The 21339-nt window shown below is 31.3% G+C and overlaps 1 protein-coding gene across 2 annotated transcripts in view; it reads left to right on the top strand.

Annotated features, from left to right (window-relative positions):
- Positions 1-18893, top strand: part of LOC118199031 (cytochrome P450 3A2-like) — a 56807-nt gene extending 37914 nt beyond the window's left edge. For both annotated transcript variants that reach the window (XM_035370812.2, XM_035370818.2), the window contains 3 exons: positions 3340-3486; positions 15854-16019; positions 18597-18893. In XM_035370812.2, coding sequence (XP_035226703.1) covers positions 3340-3486; positions 15854-16019; positions 18597-18698 — 415 coding nt within the window. In that variant the 3' untranslated portion in view covers positions 18699-18893. The remainder of the gene's footprint in view (positions 1-3339; positions 3487-15853; positions 16020-18596) is intronic.
- The last annotated feature ends 2446 nt before the right edge of the window (positions 18894-21339 follow it).

A 21339-nucleotide genomic window follows, 5' to 3' on the forward strand; every position in this document is an offset into this window, starting at 1 on the left:
GCTTGTTTTTCGCAAAAGAAAAGTATTGCGAATTAATGTTACATTTTCCCGGTAAATCAAATACGAATCATTTCCGTTGTAGGACAGATAATACTCGTCAAATAATTTTCTTCAGAAAAGCTTTATCGGTTTGCTACTGTTAAATTAAATGTGTTGTTCTTACGGTTTCAAATTAAATACCGTCAGTAAGAAATTTTTAAAGTATATCATTCTAATTCTTTTTTATTTATCGAAGTAAATAATACAAGAGATATATTTGTTATGCTTTGAAGCATGTTACTGCAATCGAAATAAGCTGAGAAGGAAAGAATATTTTCTCTCTAGAAGTATCAAATCGGTGCGTATATCGCTAAAGAAAATTGTTTGACACGTTTTGAGACATATCATAAAAATCCTTTAACCACAAGGAGATGGAAGGTAAAAAGGAATTTTCTTGGAATGACGCTGAAATGCTTCTCTTTACCTTTCTTTCTTGATAAATTGAAACCAGATTTTAGCCAAAGACTATGAACGTTTTGCATTATACTTTGTCTGTTGAGCAGTTAAATCTGAGCACACCGGTGGCAAAGTGAAAATCGCTGAACACTGGTAGTTCGATCGAGTTTTATACTGAAGAGAAGACGCTGCGTGAGTGGATAAGGGAAGTGCAGTCTGATCCTGGCGAAAGAGCTAATTGCATGAGTATTTTCGTTATTTTGCCCATGTATAAAATTAATACGAGCCAGGTTTCTTTAGAAATTCCTCTGAGAAGGTATTCCTTTGCTTAAACATACTACCGTGATGTACTCTGCCGATTAATCCAATCCATTGCATTTTTTTGTGATTTCCTATATCATTTAACCTTCTCACCATCAAGGAAAAAAAAAGGAGATAATCATTTGCAAAGAGAACATTTTCCTCCCTCTTTTTTTTTTTTTTTTTTCATTTTTCAAATGAACATATGACATCTTGTGCATTTCTGACCAGTCCCATTTTTTTTTATCATACTGCCGGCTTGTGCCGGCTCTGAGAATCGGGGCGGATATAAGCATTTTGTACCGCGCCACGCACACAGGGAAAATCGTTTCTTGTGATTGGATGTAGATTCTGATGACATAATTTCTCCAACGCTTAGGAAAGCCTTTGCTTGGTCTCGAGGGTACATCTCTATACCGTTTGTTCCCATTTTGATAGTAGTACCGAAAAGATTACTACGTGCGTTGTATTTTTGTTGCTTAGAGATTACACTTCTTTCAACAGTTTGTAGTGTGGTGACTTTAATATTAAAAAAATGTAGTTTCTCCCCCCCTCTCCTAGTGAGAAAAAGTATTATTTCTTCCTGTGCTAACTCCGTACATGTGCATAAATATTAAGTCCAGAGATTTTTAATAAATGAATCTTCGAAAGCATGTGACTAAAGTGTAACATCTTTTGTATCTTTGCATAAAGTAGTGTCTGTCAGAGAAGGAAGTTTCTTTTCTTATACACGTGTATTAAATTCAATGACTGAATGCACTTTATTCTTTCATTTAAGGCAACAGACTATTAGAAATGACACGGATATTAACATAGAAATAACATAACATTTGCAAAGGAAATGTTTTCTGAAATGTGAAAGGAACAGAATGCAAACAAATTTCAATAATAATAATGTAGGCACAGTACATTTATAGTTAGATCGAGATAGTCGTGTTTTGGGTTTTGCACTAAATTCATGAACTGAGCTATTTATATTCTTATGTTATTTTCTTCCTTCACGTTCGTACGGGGTTCCTGTAGATTTGGGGTGAATAACGACGACAGCACTTGATTGAATATCGAAACACCCTTTATTGGCCGGTATTAATCAAGACAGCTTCAAAGTCACGTTTTACAATCGTCGAAGCTCTCCTAAACACGCTGGAACAATCAGCAACACAGCTTCCAGACTGTAACGGTGAAGACAGCTTCATGGCAAAGCACCAGAGTACAGCTCCCGACTCTGCTCGGTCATTCTCGTAACTCCACGTACTCTCAAGACTCTCCAGGCTACAACTCGCGATGCATTCGACGATACACTAGAATAATGTTCCCGACTCCTCGGTCCCGTCGTTCCCGGAGCTCAACACTTTCTCTCGACGATGCACTAACCGCGATACACTAGGATACTCTTTCAGTGCACTCGACGACCAACTCGGAACTCACTGACTAACTATCAACTCGATGGTCTCCGGACGGACTAACTAAGTGACTCGATACTAACTATCTCGCACTGACTTTCCACGTACCAGCAAAGATTATATAGTTTTTGGCTTGTGTTCAAGAACATTCTGGGCTAAACCGGTAAGAATTCGTTCCAGAAGGTTCTTTATCCGTCTATGGCATATCGCTAATTTTGTCGCCAAATGTAGCCAAATGGGCGATTTCTCGCCAAATGTGGCAACCTTGCCTTCTCTTGCCATTATATGGCAACCCTGAAACTGCTTTGAGGAGAAGCTATCTTACCGCGCCTGGACATTTCGTAACAATATAATCTAAGCGCTTAAGATTGCTTCTGATATTAACCGCATTTTTGAAATAGTTTATAATTTTACATTTCCATGAAACGGGAAGCCATCTGTAGACCGCTGCAGCTAAATGTTTTCGTTTCAAAGAAAATAAACGTTAGTTTTCACGCTTCTGTGCCACTCATGCGCGTCATTCATCGAAAACAAAACCGTAAGAATCCCGTTTAAAAGTCATTACGCCAAGAAAAAATGATGGCATCGGAATGTATGTCCAATTACAAGTACGGATTTTTTCTTATGCGCGTTGACCGGTACAGAATGCTTAAATTCGATAGGGGCTGTGCCCTTATAATAATAATAATAATAATCTTATTGTGCAAAGATTTCGTTGTTTCCCATCATTATTTTCAGAACCGCTTTTGTTATAACCATTTCATATAACCTCATCAGTGAAATTTTTGAAAATGAAACCGTTTTATTTTATTTATATTTCAACATTTTTCTAGTATCAGAATAAACTGTTTTCGTTAAGGTGTTAAATAATCCTTAATTTTCTTTGTTAAAACAAATTTTTATGGATATATACGTAGGATCTTGGGTGCTTCTTACCTTTAAATCGCTGAAAATCTCGTTACACCAAACTTTCCCGACTACTCGAATATTTTTTCTAGCCACTTTAGGATTTTGGTAGCAGACACGGTTATTTTCTCAAATGATGCTTTTGACATTTTAGAGTCATGGGAAAAATTTTGAAGGTGGTATAATGTTCCTATTTTTCCAGTTGAATGCTGTATATTATTTGTATTAAAGTATAGAGATAAATGAGCTTATTAAGAAACACGGAAACCTTAATATGTAAACGTCGATATTACAGGACAGATAGGACAGCTGCAGCTGAATATAAGCTAGGAAATACAGGAATAACCATAGAAAAAAGCTCAAGAGTGATCTTTCCTATATATGCTATGCATCACGATCCAGAATTTTTTCCTGACCCAGAAAAATTTAATCCAGAGAGATGGTAAGTTTGCATTTCTTATAATAATTACTTTCATTTTGTTTCTACCTGTGTAAATATAAATCTGATTATTCATATATTCATATATGTATACTGTATTACTTCTAATTTAACTCTCAAAAGATAAAGAATAGCAACCTTCAAATTGGAAAACTAATAAGAATGAAAGTGATTACGACAAGTATTGAAAAATAAGAAACAGTTCTGTTTTATTAATTCAGTTCAAATAAATATGTAATAAGCTATCTAATTTATTAAGAAATATGATGTTTAATTTTATAAATTTAAATTAGATAAATTTCAAATGTCAGACTGCTTTGTTAGGTATAGTATGAGCTATGACAACCCAATAATGTATATATATATATATAATAATTTATTTCCTAAACAATATTGATTAATTGATTATATTATCTCCTAAGTTTAATTAAAGTAGAATTATTTTAAAAGTGTGCATCCATACTGGTAAGTTATATTTTGAAAGATGTTTTGAAGTAATTTGAAAGAAAATGTTAATAATGTTTTAACGGGGACTGGAGTTAAATCATCACGAAGAATAATATATCAATTGTAAAAGGAAAAATTAAAACATGTAATTATTGTCATTGAGCGGAAATTAGTTGACTTTTCAAGGGGAACAAACCGACTCCCGTTCAATGAACAATAATTGATAAAAATACGTAAATATGAAAGTGTTTCGTCTTTACTCGAGTTATAAGTTAAAGCCAAACCGGCAATTCTAGTCAAGCCAATAATTTCCGCGAATAGTTGCTACTCAAAGAACTTATTCTCATGAAGTATTTTAGTTAATTCAATTTGGAGTAAAAATCAATTACTGTAGAGAAATCCTGTAAAACTCGAGTAACCGTCCCCAACACTATCATCTTTATGTATTTGAGTACTATATTATTTGTAGAAATTAAACATTGGAAATTGTCATTATGAAATCGAATTCAAAGTAAAGTTGAAATAAACATAGAAGATTATAAAAAAGATAAATAATGCAAACTTTGTAAAAACAAATCAAAGAAAACATAAAAATAATATAAAAATAATATAGAAAATAATATAAATAAGATCAGTGAATGTACATGAAGATATAAAGGCCAGAAAGGTATTAAGTAACTTACATTCTTTCTAGTGGGGGAGTTGGCAAAGTGTTCTCTTCTTGTCTGACTCAGAAGTGTAGGCTGTCCGAAAATTCTTAGCGGCAGTAGGGGCTTTGAATAATATCAGTCGGTAAGACTTGGGTGAAGTAATTTATGGTAGTGGGTGGGACTTGGAATTCTTGAGGGATGTATTTTGTGGAGTTCTTATCTGAGAGAGACCTTCTGTTAAGATTTTTTTGAAAAAACTAGTGAATGGAAATTAATTAATTTCTGGCTAATTGTCGTGTCGCAATGTGGGTGGGACTTGGAATTCTTGAGTTCTTATCTGAGAGAGACCTTCTATTAAGATTTTTTTGAAAATACTAGTGAATGGAAATTAATTAATTTCTGGCTAATTGTCATGTTGCAATGATTAAGAATTTAAGAAAGGAAAAAGCATTTTCGCTGTCCAAGAGCTAATAGACAGTCTAAAGGCAGGAAATAGGCCCATTTTTTTTAGTAACAGTAAAGTAACAGTATATGTCTCAAGACAATTAGCTTTTTACAATATATACAATTGAGTAATTACACTATATACAAATCTTTCAACTGACAGTCATCCAACTTATACCGCCTTCTCAGGTTTAGGAATAAATTATCATATCCCTATCAGTTAAATGATTTAGAGTGAGTATTTAATGCCTGCTCTTTTAAGGCAATGGTTGATAAATTGAAAGAGAATTAGATTATTTTTGAGAATTTTGATAAGGATCAAAATTTCGCGTTGTAAATCTATTGTATCTGTGCATATAGTTTTAATTCGTTGTATTTGATTAATTATAGTATTGTTAATTACTTTTTTGGATATGTTGGAGTTCCAATTTATTAATTTGTTAGTATTGAAATTGAAGTTTCTTGTTTTGTCAAAAAGTAAAATTTTTTTGTAGTTAATGATTTGAAGATCTAGAAAGTCTATGCTATTTTGTGAATTATTAGTTTTATTAAGTTTAAGACAATTCGGATAAATGTCGGAGTTTTCAATTTTACCAAAATTATTAATTGTAATAAGGTCATCAATATATTTGTAGGTGTGTTTGTAGTAATTTAACTCTTGTGGTTGTAGATTTTTTTGGATGTTAAATTCTTTGACAAATAAAAAGATATTACAGATCGAGGTGCTGGAATGTAAGCCCATTGGCAATCCTCTGACTTGTTTAAAAAGTTGATTTTGAAATTTGATGTAGTTATGAAAAAGTGTGCATTTTAGGTAGGTTTTCCATTTGTCAAGAGTCATGATATTGAGTATATTAGGGAAACGTTTTGGTAGATCAAGTAAACTGGTATAGATTTCTTCTAGAGGAAGTGAGGTATATAAGTTTTCAAAATCATAGCAGTTAATGTTTTGGATGTTAATGGTATGAATGGTATTAATGACAGGAGTGTTATTATGAATGATCCAGCAATAGTTATGATTAGTGTTACAATCATTGAAAATAAATTTACAGAATTTATTAAGTTGAATTGAAAAATAGTAGTCTATATTTTTCTTGTAATTATTAGTACCATTAGCTATAAATCTAAATTTTAATGGTGTTTTATGGAATTTGGGAATCGCATAAAGATTAGTAAATCTGTTGTAGTTTGCATTGAAAGTAATATTGAGTTTCTTATGAAAAGTTTTAATCCTGTTTATTATAGATGTTTCTGTAAGGTTGGCTAATTGATAAGTAGTTGCATTGAGAAGTTCTTTATGAATAATCTCAGTGTAAATTGTTTTCATATAATGCTAAAGTTATTAGTTGCTTTATCTATTTTTGTAATAGTAAAAAGCTGTTTTAATTTACTAATATCTGATGTAAGTTGCGACCAATTCAGTGTACTTTTAAATTTGAGGTGACTGATTTCTGTGGATATGCGTTGAAGAATTTTAGCTTTCCATTTTAAGAAGGTATCTATGGGTAAATTCAGTTGATAGCTTGCTTTAACTATAAATTCGTTGATGTTGTTTTCGAAAGTCTTGTAACAGTAATTTGTAGTCATGTTTCTGACTGGTCTAAATTTTGTACCATAACTCATTAGTGTTTTTAGTTGATGGTTTTGTATGATATTCAGGTTGCCAGTAATTATGTGCTGGTGATGAGAATCTACGTAATTGCTGTAAATTGGTGTCTTACAATGTCATTCTGCAGTTTCATCTATTTCATGGTGGTTAGTAAGCAAGTTGCTTAAGGTCCTTTGATATTTAAATGCAATCATTGGTATTGTGTCAACTGCGGGGAAGTAATCTTTACAATCTCTGATGATTCTTGAGAAATGAATATTGTCAAACTGCGGATGCAGAAAATTGACTTTAAAATAAATTTTGCGTTGAGTGAGACTATTAGAGAGTCTGAAAAGACTAAAATCAAGAATCATGTCTTTAATGATTTTTATGTCGTCGTAGCTTTCTTGAATGAATTTTTTTAGTTTGATAAGGAATTTATTAGTACAGGAGTGTAACCAGTTGAGAAGTTTCTTGGGAAAACAGTCTGAGTCAAAAAAACATTTCAATTGTTTTTTCAATGCAAGTGTATTCAAAGTGGATAAAAATCTCGCATTATTTTTTATTTTGCTTCCTCTTTTTCCTCTCTGCGTTTTGATGCTGTAGAGTTTAAATTGGCTGAAAATAGACTTCTTAGAAGTATCTCTATGACTATGTATATAAGTGTTAAGTCCATATGGATAAAGTGAACGTTGTTTTAGTATATAGAGAGATTCCTGAAAAATTCGTGTTTTGTGATTGGGTATTATATCTAGTATCTGAAGTTGAATAGAGTTGAAGTCATGGTGTTTAAAATGTTCTAATTCTGCTGTATTAAGTTGTGATGGTGTACTTATTTTAATGCTATTTTTTTGTGCGTTGAATTTTTTGATTTGAGCTCTATGGTTATTGATTCGAAAGTTAAGATTGTTTTTAGTCTGTCCTATATATTTAATATGTCAAGTACCGCATGTAATCATATAAATACAGTTAAATGTTTTTCATAGAAATTGTTTTTTGGGTTTACCTGTAGCAGGCATGGCGTTAAATTTTCAAGTTTGTCATCCACTAGATGTCACTAAATGTCATTCCACTAGATGACAAACTTGAAAATTTAACGCCATGCCTGCTACAGGTAAACCCAAAAAACAATTTCTATGAAAAACATTTAACTGTATTTACATGATTACATGCGGTACTTGACATATTAAATATATAGGACAGACTAAAAACAATCTTAACTTTCGAATCAATAACCATAGAGCTCAAATCAAAAAATTCAACGCACAAAAAAATAGCATTAAAATAAGTACACCATCACAACTTAATACAGCAGAATTAGAACACTTTAAACACCATGACTTCAACTCTATTCAACTTCAGATACTAGATATAATACCCAATCACAAAACACGAATTTTTCAGGAATCTCTCTATATACTAATACAACGTTCACTTTATCCATATGGACTTAACACTTATATACATAGTCATAGAGATACTTCTAAGAAGTCTATTTTCAGCCAATTTAAACTCTACAGCATCAAAACGCAGAGAGGAAAAAGAGGAAGCAAAATAAAAAATAATGCGAGATTTTTATCCACTTTGAATACACTTGCATTGAAAAAACAATTGAAATGTTTTTTTGACTCAGACTGTTTTCCCAAGAAACTTCTCAACTGGTTACACTCCTGTACTAATAAATTCCTTATCAAACTAAAAAAATTCATTCAAGAAAGCTACGACGACATAAAAATCATTAAAGACATGATTCTTGATTTTAGTCTTTTCAGACTCTCTAATAGTCTCACTCAACGCAAAATTTATTTTAAAGTCAATTTTCTGCATCCGCAGTTTGACAATATTCATTTCTCAAGAATCATCAGAGATTGTAAAGATTACTTCCCCGCAGTTGACACAATACCAATGATTGCATTTAAATATCAAAGGACCTTAAGCAACTTGCTTACTAACCACCATGAAATAGATGAAACTGCAGAATGACATTGTAAGACACCAATTTACAGCAATTACGTAGATTCTCATCACCAGCACATAATTACTGGCAACCTGAATATCATACAAAACCATCAACTAAAAACACTAATGAGTTATGGTACAAAATTTAGACCAGTCAGAAACATGACTACAAATTACTGTTACAAGACTTTCGAAAACAACATCAACGAATTTATAGTTAAAGCAAGCTATCAACTGAATTTACCCATAGATACCTTCTTAAAATGGAAAGCTAAAATTCTTCAACGCATATCCACAGAAATCAGTCACCTCAAATTTAAAAGTACACTGAATTGGTCGCAACTTACATCAGATATTAGTAAATTAAAACAGCTTTTTACTATTACAAAAATAGATAAAGCAACTAATAACTTTAGCATTATATGAAAACAATTTACACTGAGATTATTCATAAAGAACTTCTCAATGCAACTACTTATCAATTAGCCAACCTTACAGAAACATCTATAATAAACAGGATTAAAACTTTTCATAAGAAACTCAATATTACTTTCAATGCAAACTACAACAGATTTACTAATCTTTATGCGATTCCCAAATTCCATAAAACACCATTAAAATTTAGATTTATAGCTAATGGTACTAATAATTACAAGAAAAATATAGACTATTATTTTTCAATTCAACTTAATAAATTCTGTAAATTTATTTTCAATGATTGTAACACTAATCATAACTATTGCTGGATCATTCATAATAACACTCCTGTCATTAATACCATTCATACCATTAACATCCAAAACATTAACTGCTATGATTTTGAAAACTTATATACCTCACTTCCTCTAGAAGAAATCTATACCAGTTTACTTGATCTACCAAAACGTTTCCCTAATATACTCAATATCATGACTCTTGACAAATGGAAAACCTACCTAAAATGCACACTTTTTCATAACTACATCAAATTTCAAAATCAACTTTTTAAACAAGTCAGAGGATTGCCAATGGGCTTACATTCCAGCACCTCGATCTGTAATATCTTTTTATTTGTCAAAGAATTTAACATCCAAAAAAATCTACAACCACAAGAGTTAAATTACTACAAACACACCTACAGATATATTGATGACCTTATTACAATTAATAATTTTGGTAAAATTGAAAACTCCGACATTTATCCGAATTGTCTTAAACTTAATAAAACTAATAATTCACAAAATAGCATAGACTTTCTAGATCTTCAAATCATTAACTACAAAAAAATTTTACTTTTTGACAAAACAAGAAACTTCAATTTCAATACTAACAAATTAATAAATTGGAACTCCAACATATCCAAAAAAGTAATTAACAATACTATAATTAATCAAATACAACGAATTAAAACTATATGCACAGATACAATAGATTTACAACGCGAAATTTTGATCCTTATCAAAATTCTCAAAAATAATCTAATTCTCTTTCAATTTATCAACCATTGCCTTAAAAGAGCAGGCATTAAATACTCACTCTAAATCATTTAACTGATAGGGATATGATAATTTATTCCTAAACCTGAGAAGGCGGTATAAGTTGGATGACTGTCAGTTGAAAGATTTGTATATAGTGTAATTACTCAATTGTATATATTGTAAAAAGCTAATTGTCTTGAGACATATACTGTTACTTTACTGTTACTAAAAAAAATGGGCCTATTTCCTGCCTTTAGACTGTCTATTAGCTCTTGGACAGCGAAAATGCTTTTTCCTTTCTTAAATTCTTAATCATTGCAACATGACAATTAGCCAGAAATTAATTAATTTCCATTCACTAGTATTTTCAAAAAAATCTTAATAGAAGGTCTCTCTCAGATAAGAACTCAAGAATTCCAAGTCCCACCCACATTGCGACACGACAATTAGCCAGAAATTAATTAATTTCCATTCACTAGTTTTTTCAAAAAAATCTTAACAGAAGGTCTCTCTCAGATAAGAACTCCACAAAATACATCCCTCAAGAATTCCAAGTCCCACCCACTACCATAAATTACTTCACCCAAGTCTTACCGACTGATATTATTCAAAGCCCCTACTGCCGCTAAGAATTTTCGGACAGCCTACACTTCTGAGTCAGACAAGAAGAGAACACTTTGCCAACTCCCCCACTAGAAAGAATGTAAGTTACTTAATACCTTTCTGGCCTTTATATCTTCATGTACATTCACTGATCTTATTTATATTATTTTCTATATTATTTTTATATTATTTTTATGTTTTCTTTGATTTGTTTTTACAAAGTTTGCATTATTTATCTTTTTTATAATCTTCTATGTTTATTTCAACTTTACTTTGAATTCGATTTCATAATGACAATTTCCAATGTTTAATTTCTACAAATAATATAGTACTCAAATACATAAAGATGATAGTGTTGGGGACGGTTACTCGAGTTTTACAGGATTTCTCTACAGTAATTGATTTTTACTCCAAATTGAATTAACTAAAATACTTCATGAGAATAAGTTCTTTGAGTAGCAACTATTCGCGGAAATTATTGGCTTGACTAGAATTGCCGGTTTGGCTTTAACTTATAACTCGAGTAAAGACGAAACACTTTCATATTTACGTATTTTTATCAATTATTGTTCATTGAACGGGAGTCGGTTTGTTCCCCTTGAAAAGTCAACTAATTTCCGCTCAATGACAATAATTACATGTTTTAATTTTTCCTTTTACAATTGATATATTATTCTTCGTGATGATTTAACTCCAGTCCCCATTAAAATATTATTAACATTTTGCTTTCAAATTACTTCAAAACATCTTTCAAAATATAACTTACCAGTATGGATGCACACTTTTAAAATAATTCTACTTTAATTAAACTTAGGAGATAATATAATCAATTAATCAATACTGTTATGAAATAAATTATTATTAACTAACTTTGCAGCAATTGCGCAAGTAATAATAACTTGTATTCGCACTAAATGGATTTAAGTTCATACAACATTATATATATATATATATATATATATATATATATATTATGTGGAAGAAAGTTATTGACACTTTATGAGAAACAAAATCAGTCGATGCAACCTATAGATGAACAATATACACTGCTTGCCATTAAAATTGCAGCACCAGGAAGGAATGAACCGAGGAACGTCAAAACCACATGAAAGGAAGTAGAGGTTGGGATATGCAAACGATTAGTATGTCAGCGCATTTAGACGACGCAGGAGGGAGAAACCACATCTGAAGCACTGCATAAAATAAAAGTTGTGTAGTGGATTTCACATTCGGAAAGCGCTTTGTAAGGTCAGGGTTTGCTCAGAATATCATTTCATGCCTCGAATAATAATAATAAATGCTTACCAGCAAGTGTCGAAATTCGATACAGGCAGGATTGCTGCCTATCGAGAGTGTGGATTATCGTATCGTGATATCGCCCGTCGCACTGGTCGACTTCCAATCACTGTTATGCGAATATGGAATCAGTGGGTGGCTGAGGGTCATAACGAACGGCATGAAGGATCTCAACGCCCTCCCTAGAATAGCGCCCGAGTGGACAGACATATTGTGAGGTCAACCCTGCAAAACATCTGGCGACAGTCCCTGCTAGGCGGAACTTTTCTGAGAAACGAAGTTCTGGTAGCACTGGTTTAAAAGGTAGGATTCATAGGAAAAAGAGCTCCGATGGAAGCGAAGTCCCGCCTAGCTACGGAAACGATGTAGCGGCTACGCGGGATTTTTTTTTCAAACCTCACCGAAAATGTCTCGTCTGGAGCTTTGTTCCGGATAGAGATCAACCAATCAAACGAAAGTTCTGCTCCTTAAGGATGATGTGATCCCAATCTGAGCGATAATCGATTACTGTTTGGCGTTCAAGTCTTTGTAGTAAGTGAAAATGGTAATCTAGCTGCGTGGATTTCCTAAAAATGTGCGGGTTCTTAGGATTGTCCCTTTCGACGCGAAGTCCCGCGTAGGTGAAACATAATGTGATTGGGACCTTAGTGAGGAAATAGGCATGTTTACAGCACGCCCAGTATCCGCTCGTACGGTGTGACGATGCTAGCAGCAGCGTGAACTATTAGCAAGGCGACCATTACTTCGGCTTCCCTTGCCAATGCAGCAAAGAGAGAGATGGCGACTGTGGTGCGCCGGACGACAAAGCTAGATACAAGAGTGGCATAATGTCTTCTTTTCAGACAAGTCCCGGTTTTGCGTGCAGTACTCTGATAGCCGTATACGTGTCTGGAGGCTCCGATGAGACCACTCGTCGCCTGCTTGCATTCGATATCGGCATAGGTTCCCTGCACATGGTGTGATGGTTTGGGAAGCCATTGGGTACACGACACGCACATCGCTGGTTCAGATCGACGGTAAATTGAACGCAAATTGGTACATTTCTGGCATCTTAGGACCAGTGATTGTGCCCTATCTTCGATGTCAAACGCCATTTCTTCCAACAAGATAATGCAAGACCACATGTTGTACATCTTGTTCTGACCTTCCTCGATACACAGGATATTCGATTGCTGTTCTGGTCTGCCGGTCTCCAGATCTGTCACCCATTCAATACATCTGGTTATTGATTGCTGAAGTACATTAAATATCTTTTTTTTTTTTTTTTTTTTTTTGTATTTTCTTTCCTTCACGGTGTTGTAATTTTAATTGCCAGCAGTGTATTTTCAGTTTGTATTAAAGAAATTATCTTAGTTTCCTGTGCATTTCGCATCATGAATTTGGCTGAAGATGATAAGAGATGAAAGAAACGATTTTGTGAATGTTTTGAGGGTGAATTGATATATTGACTTTGCATGTCATTGTGCCTAAAGTGTAAAGTTTCTTTATAATTTGAAAGGTATATTAAATATTGTAGAATGACAGTTATTTGTGGATTTTGTTTGATAATTTAGTCGTAGCGAACACTTTTTACATTTTATATATGAGAATGAAAATAATAAAAGAAATATTTTACATTGCAGTTGTTGTAGTTGTATTTTCAGATAATAACACAAAAAGTACGTGTAAAATTCATTTAACGGATAATCGATGATTAGCGATAGTTATTCTCCACCGTCTACATATCTTTAATGTGAAAAATATAACAAAGAATTCAATTTCATTTATTCTAGTTATGACTGCGTTTAATATAAACCTATTGCAATTAAAAAGTTATTGGAATTTGTGCATAGAAGTATTATATATATATATATATATATATATATATAATTCTACTTTACTTAGGAGATAATATAATCAATTAATCAATATTATTTAGGAAATATATATATATATATATATATATATATATAACGAATTTAGAAATACTTTTTCGCAAATATCTAAAAATGAAATTCAAATAAATAAAATATAAAATATTTATAAAATCCTATAATTGTAGAATAAGAATGTTTTAAAATGTAAAAATTAAAATAAACAATCACAAGAAAAACAAAAAAAAGTATAAAAGAATAAGAAAGAAGAGGAATGCAATCCACTTCGACATAACGTCGTCAGGAGGAGGTATGTCGAACTTAATTACAGTTCCATTTCCAAGACAAAATCTTTACTATTCTGTATCTAGAATTAGCTTATGAACCACTTCAATATATTTTTTAATCTTAATACTTAACCCGAAAATTCTGGTCCTCCTCAAAGCGAAGGAAAATCGCAAAAATACAAAGTAAAATCATTAAAAATATCTTCCAAGTTAAAATGATTTTTCTAATTTCAAAAAGAATTTAATAAAAATGAAAACTTGCCCTTAAAATACCAAGTTCGTCATACCTCTTCCTGACGACGTTGTGTCGAAGTTGATTGGAATCCTCTCCTTTCTTGTTCTTTTATATTTTTTTTGGTTTTTCTTGTGATGGCTTATTTTAATTTTTACATTTTAAAATATTCTTATTGTACATTTATCAGATTTTATGAAGTTCATTTGAATTTCAACTTTTGGTCTTTGAAAAATTGGTTTTTAGTTTGGACTTTTTCTCCTCTCTGTTTTTAAAATAGCAATAGCTTTTCGAAACTCTAATATTTGAAAATTAATTCCGCATTATGTATTCTAACCTTCCGCAATGCATGTAGTGTATGCTAATCAGATATAAGAAAAATTTTACTGTAAATACCACTTCAGTCTACAGCGGCGCATCCAGCGGAGCTTGGAACTTGGAATACTCTTTTTCGCCGTTCTTTTCTGGTCTAGCTTCCACGCACAGCTCGATTCGCTGTATCGTCCATTTTTTTAAAAATGGGCTAAATTTTGAAATTGTAGGGTGCATACTGCATCCATAATTCTGTGTGATGTAAATGTATCTCCAAATATATTTTATCTAATAATAAAATTATATTGAACTAGGTCACGTCAGTCTACAAGTCAATCATTTCAATTTACAAGACTCTCTCGGTTTACGTTCGCAGTTACGGAATCACCAAGCCATATACACCATCGAAACATTACACATATACATGGTGTCCCGTAAATGTTACGACAACCTTCTGGGGGGGAGGTAGGGCACATCATGAGGATTAAGAATTGCATAGCAACCCATGCCCCGAAATGTCAGGGAAAAGTGATAGCAGAGGTAGAAGATGGGAAAGGAAACAAGACAGTGATTAATTTGAAACATTTCTTGAACATGAATAACAAATGGTGTACGACAGCTTGAATGTTACAACAGATGTTTGAAGTTTGCACCAGATTTCGTTTTCACAATTTCTTTGCAATTTGCTTTCAATTTTGTATTTGCTCTTTAAAGCACTTTTGGCGAAATGTGAGCAGTCCCAAATAAGTATATATAATATATCGCATTTTCTAAATAGAAATAAATACTTTCTAAATACTAAATACGATCTATATACAGATTTAAAAAATTATTTTTTTTAAATACTTTCTTTCTAAATACTTTCTTTCTAAATAGAATTTCTAAATATTTTCTTTCTAAATAAGATTTTTAAATACTTTCTTTCTAAATAGAATTTCTAAGTATTATCTTTCTAAATAGGATTTCTAAATACTTTCTAAATACTAAATACGTTTTATATACTGATTCTAAATTAAGATTTATAAACATTTTCAAAATATTGTTTTTCTAAATAAGTTCCTAAGTGCTTTCTATGCATAGAGACGAGGCAATTTATATTGCATTATATTCGTTTTAGTGATAGATATGCATCATACTCTTAATCAGTGACTTTGTTCACTGATGAAGTAGAGCTAGATAAAAATATAAAATCAAATTGGATAAAAGTATGAAATGATGTTTATTTTTATATTTTATTTCTAGGATTAGAGATGCTTCAGGTAAACTAAGTCATCCTCAATATGCATACTTACCATTTGGAGCTGGACCTCGAAACTGCTTAGGTATGCGTTTTGCGCTGATGGAAATTAAGTTATGCATGGCTAACATTTTGCGAAACTTCAGGTTCAAAAAAGCAAAAACCACAGAAGTAAGTATATCATGTGTATAAGCATTTTTTATTTAGTCAAAGTTATTTTAAAAACATAATTATGCAAATTTATGTTTAGTGCTTGGTGTTAGCATATGTAGAAATAAACATTATTACGTATTTTTCTGCTATATTTTTGTTGCGTTATTAGAAAATACAGAATCGCAAAAGCATTACGATTTTCCTTTGTGTGCATTGTTAATAAAATTGGTGCAAATCGGAATCGATTCTTCAAGTCTGACCCATACAGAATGAAAGAGAAACGTCAAAAATAATATTACAATGATCTATTTTATCTAAGATAAGATTGTGAATCTTTTCGCTAAAAATAAGAATCTTCTAAAAAAATGGTAGAGAAAAAGTCCATTAACCTAAGATCTAGATTTCATAGGGGAAAAGAATGAATGTATTTCGCTTATTCTATGTGAGGTAGAAACGAATGTTTAAGATATTTTTTGCAATCAGGGGAAAGTGTGGTAGCGGTCCATCTTGATTTGTGAGATTTGTTGTCATAAATTCTCGCCTTTTGTCCTCGCCAATAGTTTTCACTTGTCTTGCTACCCTGCTAATATTTTTCACCTTAGCACATCCCATACTGTGTCTTATCGAGTTCTGTTCTCCCTTCTCATAAAAGTTCGATAACTTGAATAAAGACATTTAAATCGAGTGAAGTTTCAATGCACTTTATTTACGAAGATGGGGAAGAAATATTCTCTTGTTCTGCATCCTGCATATTGAAAAAATTCTGATGGTTAAAAAAAATTAAATAAATTTCATAACAGAACAACTAGAGAATATAATTGGTGATTTATCTCCAGTCAAGATTTTGTATCTATAAGAACTTTATTAATACAGAACAGTAAAAAAATAATAGATTAAATCAAATGTTAATAATTGCAAATAATATAGTTTGAAGAATTTACAGTAGTTTATAAATAACGTATGCAGTTGACAACTAATCGAAATAAAACTTAAGCTTTAAGGTTGATAACGATACAAAATAATACTTTGTTAAACAAGGGGTGAGAAAAGTACAAAACCAAACACCTAGTTAGCAAATAAAAACAATATATTTAGAAGAACTGCTTCTGTAAGTGGATTAATTAAATAAAAATTAAAGTTATCGATTGCTGGAAAACGGACAATACTGAACGTATTAGAAAAAGGAGAATCAAAGAACAACATTAATTTCACCACCAGTACATACAACAAAATACAATCAAGCATAACCTAGGGCTGGAAATTTAAGATAGCAAATGCATACCACTGCCATCTGGAAAGCAAAATTATTTCCAAGGAATATCTTATGTAACTACCATTTGCTTCACATGCTTTGAAAATAATCGATTTCGATATTTCAGTAGTAGAATGATATAATTTTGTTTATGTTGTTTCTTTCTTTGTATAACTGCGTCATATGCTAGCAATTTCTATAACGTTTAAAGCTTATATTTATTAAATACCCAAATAATAATTGTGCTGTTGTGTACTAGGTCACTACAGACGTTGCGAACTATAATGCAGGGAATTTTTAATATAATATATATTTGGTAATAAGTGAAGCTATACAGCCATTCAAATTTCGCTTTTTCATAGCTTTGAGTATACTCTGACTAAAAACTTTTCAAAGTGCAGATTTTCTTATTGATATAAATAGGTCGCCTCTTTAATAATACCTAAGGTTATAAATACACGTGGCGGAAAACTTTAAAAAAATTGTTAAAAGTTTTACCTTTTCGAAATATTTTGTAAAAAAAGGATAATTTTATTTCTTTTGGACCGAAACGTAAAATCCTTCTCATTATTTCTAAATGACATAATTTATAAAATCGTCACAAATTTTGTAAAGATAAGCTGAATATTTTTTTTTGAAAAAGTATACGAAACGAGCACAGGATCAAGTTTTTAAAGAAATGAAAATAAATAAGTAAATAGAAGTACTTAAAATCTTAGTCATAATATGAAGATATGATTGTAGTGTTAACATTTCTCATAACATTTGGAAAGTTAGGATGTACCTTGTTTCCGTAATTTAAAGGTCTGTTAAAAAGGCTATATTATGAAAACATATTGCGTTTTCTCTTATATAATTAGAATGCAAATATTTATAAAACATAGATAGTTAAATATAAGCAATACCAAAATCCAGAAAACTTCGGTTGATGACCTTCACCTCGATAGATGGCGCCACCACAACAAAACATCACCCATTGTTCACTCGATGTAGTTAAAATACTTGGTAATTAAGCTATATTGGCAGGTAATTTGTAAGTTATGGAAATAAGTTTAAACTTTTAAAAGTCAAAAAATTTTCTTATACAGTTTTTTTACTCTTTTTTATTACTTTTTTGCATTATAAATGACTTTAAGAGCGAGAAAACTGGGTTGATGCTATGAAACGCTCGATTTTATTTTATGCTACATATAAATACTATTTTTCGGAAAATAATATTTGTAATTTTACAAATGTAGAAGAAACAGTACTTAAAATGTTTTGAATAAATTAGAACTATGTATTTTTACTGTCGTATGAAAATGTTTGAAATTGTTTCTTCATGAATTTTTATTTCTCATTAGGAACCTCTCAAGTTTATTCCAGGCAATGCCTTTTTAAGCGTTAAAGAACTTCCATTAATGGTGGAAAAAAGGACGGAACTTAATACTCCAGCAGAAAATTAACACTCTGTTGTAAACAGTTTCATCTGAAATCTGTTTTGTGAAAAACTTCAATTTAAGTGTTTTATTCTTGCTGGACAAGAAATTTAGCTTTATATAAATATTGTATTGAAATCTCATACAATGTACGGTATGCATTTTGTTATGCATCTATTTAATACTTTATAATAAAAATGGGAAAAGATTTTTATTTGAAAATTCTGCCTTGTGAAATATGAACCGTCGAAACTATATTTTAAAATTATACCCTTGTGTTTAATAAATAGATGACTTTTCAAAATCAGATTTTTTTTCCCTTGTAAATGTCTAGTGATTACTGTTCAAATCAAAAACGCTTAATAACATATATATATATGTTTTCTCTTGGTTTATAGAAGGGTTTTATTTAATTTACAAAAATTTATCTTTAATTCGAAGAATATAAAATAATGTTCTAAGCTGGGACAGATATTTTTTTCCATCGATTTGAGAAACATCTCTTTTATTGATAAATGGCTTTCCATTTTGTTAAAATAATGATACGAGTGTTGGTGATACTAAATTTGTATTAAAAGAAGTAAAGTACTTGGTACTTATCCAGGCGGTGTTTCTTAGACAAGTTTATTAAAAAAATCATTAAAATTGAATGTGCAGACGAAAAGTACCAGAAATGTTCACAAGCGTTATGAAATGAAATGAAATTGACAGTAAATGTTACTAACAATTGGTAATTTGTGGAACGTATTTGTTGTGCATGTTTACCGTATAAATCTCTTCAGTATGATACAAAAGACAAAGAAACATACGAGTCTTGTTAAGGTTTGAATCGTGTTGTCACATGTCATGATTCCAGTACCCGAAGATTAACGTGAACTAATATTTTCTTTTGGCAAATGCATAACTGGAATAATCTGAAAATTTGCTCGTGATGCAGAACACGCAAACCTATCCAACATGGATTAGCATAGTGGTGACTCTGGACTTTCAGTTTAAATGTTTACAAACTATAAATAGTCACACTTAAAGAAAAACAAAAATTTTGTTCTATATAGCCTATAATTAATCTCCAGAGTAGGTTGATGGCGAAGGTCAGGAAGAAGAATTATCCAGGAAGTGAGAATGAATTTTTTAATTTTCTTTCGTGAAAGTACTAAAAGTGGCTTTTGTTTTCGTTCACGTACAACATTAGTAGTTTGCCGTAGAAAAGAGCCCCAGCAGACTTTTTTAGACGATGTAACTAATAAACAAGGAATAAAATTGTTCACTGGTAGAAAACATTATGTTTATTCTAAGCTTATAGATAATTCCTCGGATTCGGGGGATTTTCTGTTTTGAACATTCTGCTAACTAGTTAAGATTGTAAGGACAGTGCACTGTGGTCAGAAAAAGTGTTGCACTGTTTTTCTCATTGTTTTTATACCTACACATCTACCGTTAAACGTTTATCCATACTCTGATAATCTTTCTACCATTTTTTCTGTTCCCATTAGGGTTTCTTAAGCATTTAAATTTTTTCATTGGTATGTTGGGAAAAGATCGTTTCACGGTTGTTGTTTCATGTATTTCTTTGCATTCATCATCCCTTGAATAGTACTTTATACAATATATTCAGGGCTAAAATTCAGCCGGAGCCTTGCTAAGCTATTTCTTAGTTTTAGTGTGAAAATATAATTCCAGAATTTATAAATAAAATCTCCCTTTTATTTGAAACTGCAAATAAAAGGATATCTGATATTTTATTTCATTATTTAGTTGCCTATCATTAATTTAATTATTTATTAAATTTTTATTTATATCTTTATGTTTTTAATTTTAATTTTAATTCTATAATTATTTTCACATTAATCAAAGGGAGTTAGCCCAGAAAAGCTATCAGTTTCATTTTGGCATTTTGCGTTGGTTCACGATAAATGTCGGTTCACTTTTCAAACTGCTGCCACCAACTATTATAGCCCTATGTTATATTTAAAGAAATTAAATAATGAAAAATCTACATAAAATGTATGTATGTTTCTCGCATTCTGATAAAACAATGATACCTAGAGTCATCAAATTTTAAATAACGTAATCCTCCAGCGGTCATCTGGATCATAATTTGGAATTTGTTTTATTATCTATTTCATGTTTTGTTAGAAATTAAAGAATTTTTGATTAAGAAACTCGACGATTTCAAAGCGAGGAATGGCAACAGTGTCCGAAAAATAAAGCGTTTTTATCTCCAGCGCGTGAGACTGTTTAACAAAAATTATAAAGATACGCTCATTTTAAAATTATTTTGCAATATTGCTGTTGAACTGAATTTTATGATTTCAGTGCGAAGAACATGATATTTAATAAATAAAGGTTACCCACAAAACGTTAAAAAAACGCCCCTTTGGGCGTAATGTATAATCTGAAAGCTTCCAAATTTTTTAAAAAATATTTAATGAATTATATTAAAAAATTATTTTTTTTTGTTATTCTTTATTGACCTCCTTCATAGGGCTCCAGAACTTTTAGTTTTAGAAGATAAGCCCTGATTGTTGGCATATCGTTTCTGAAATCATCACTTAATACAGATGATTATAGGAATCCTTTTATTTCCAATAACGGAAACTAAGAATCAATAATTATGATTAAGACTTAATGAAAACTTATTGATTACTTACTTCTTTCTGTAATCTTA

Source organism: Stegodyphus dumicola, chromosome 2, assembly GCF_044657685.1.
Source record: "Stegodyphus dumicola isolate Sdum_Otavi_A_Nest chromosome 2, ASM4465768v1".
Classification (NCBI taxonomy): domain Eukaryota; kingdom Metazoa; phylum Arthropoda; class Arachnida; order Araneae; family Eresidae; genus Stegodyphus; species Stegodyphus dumicola.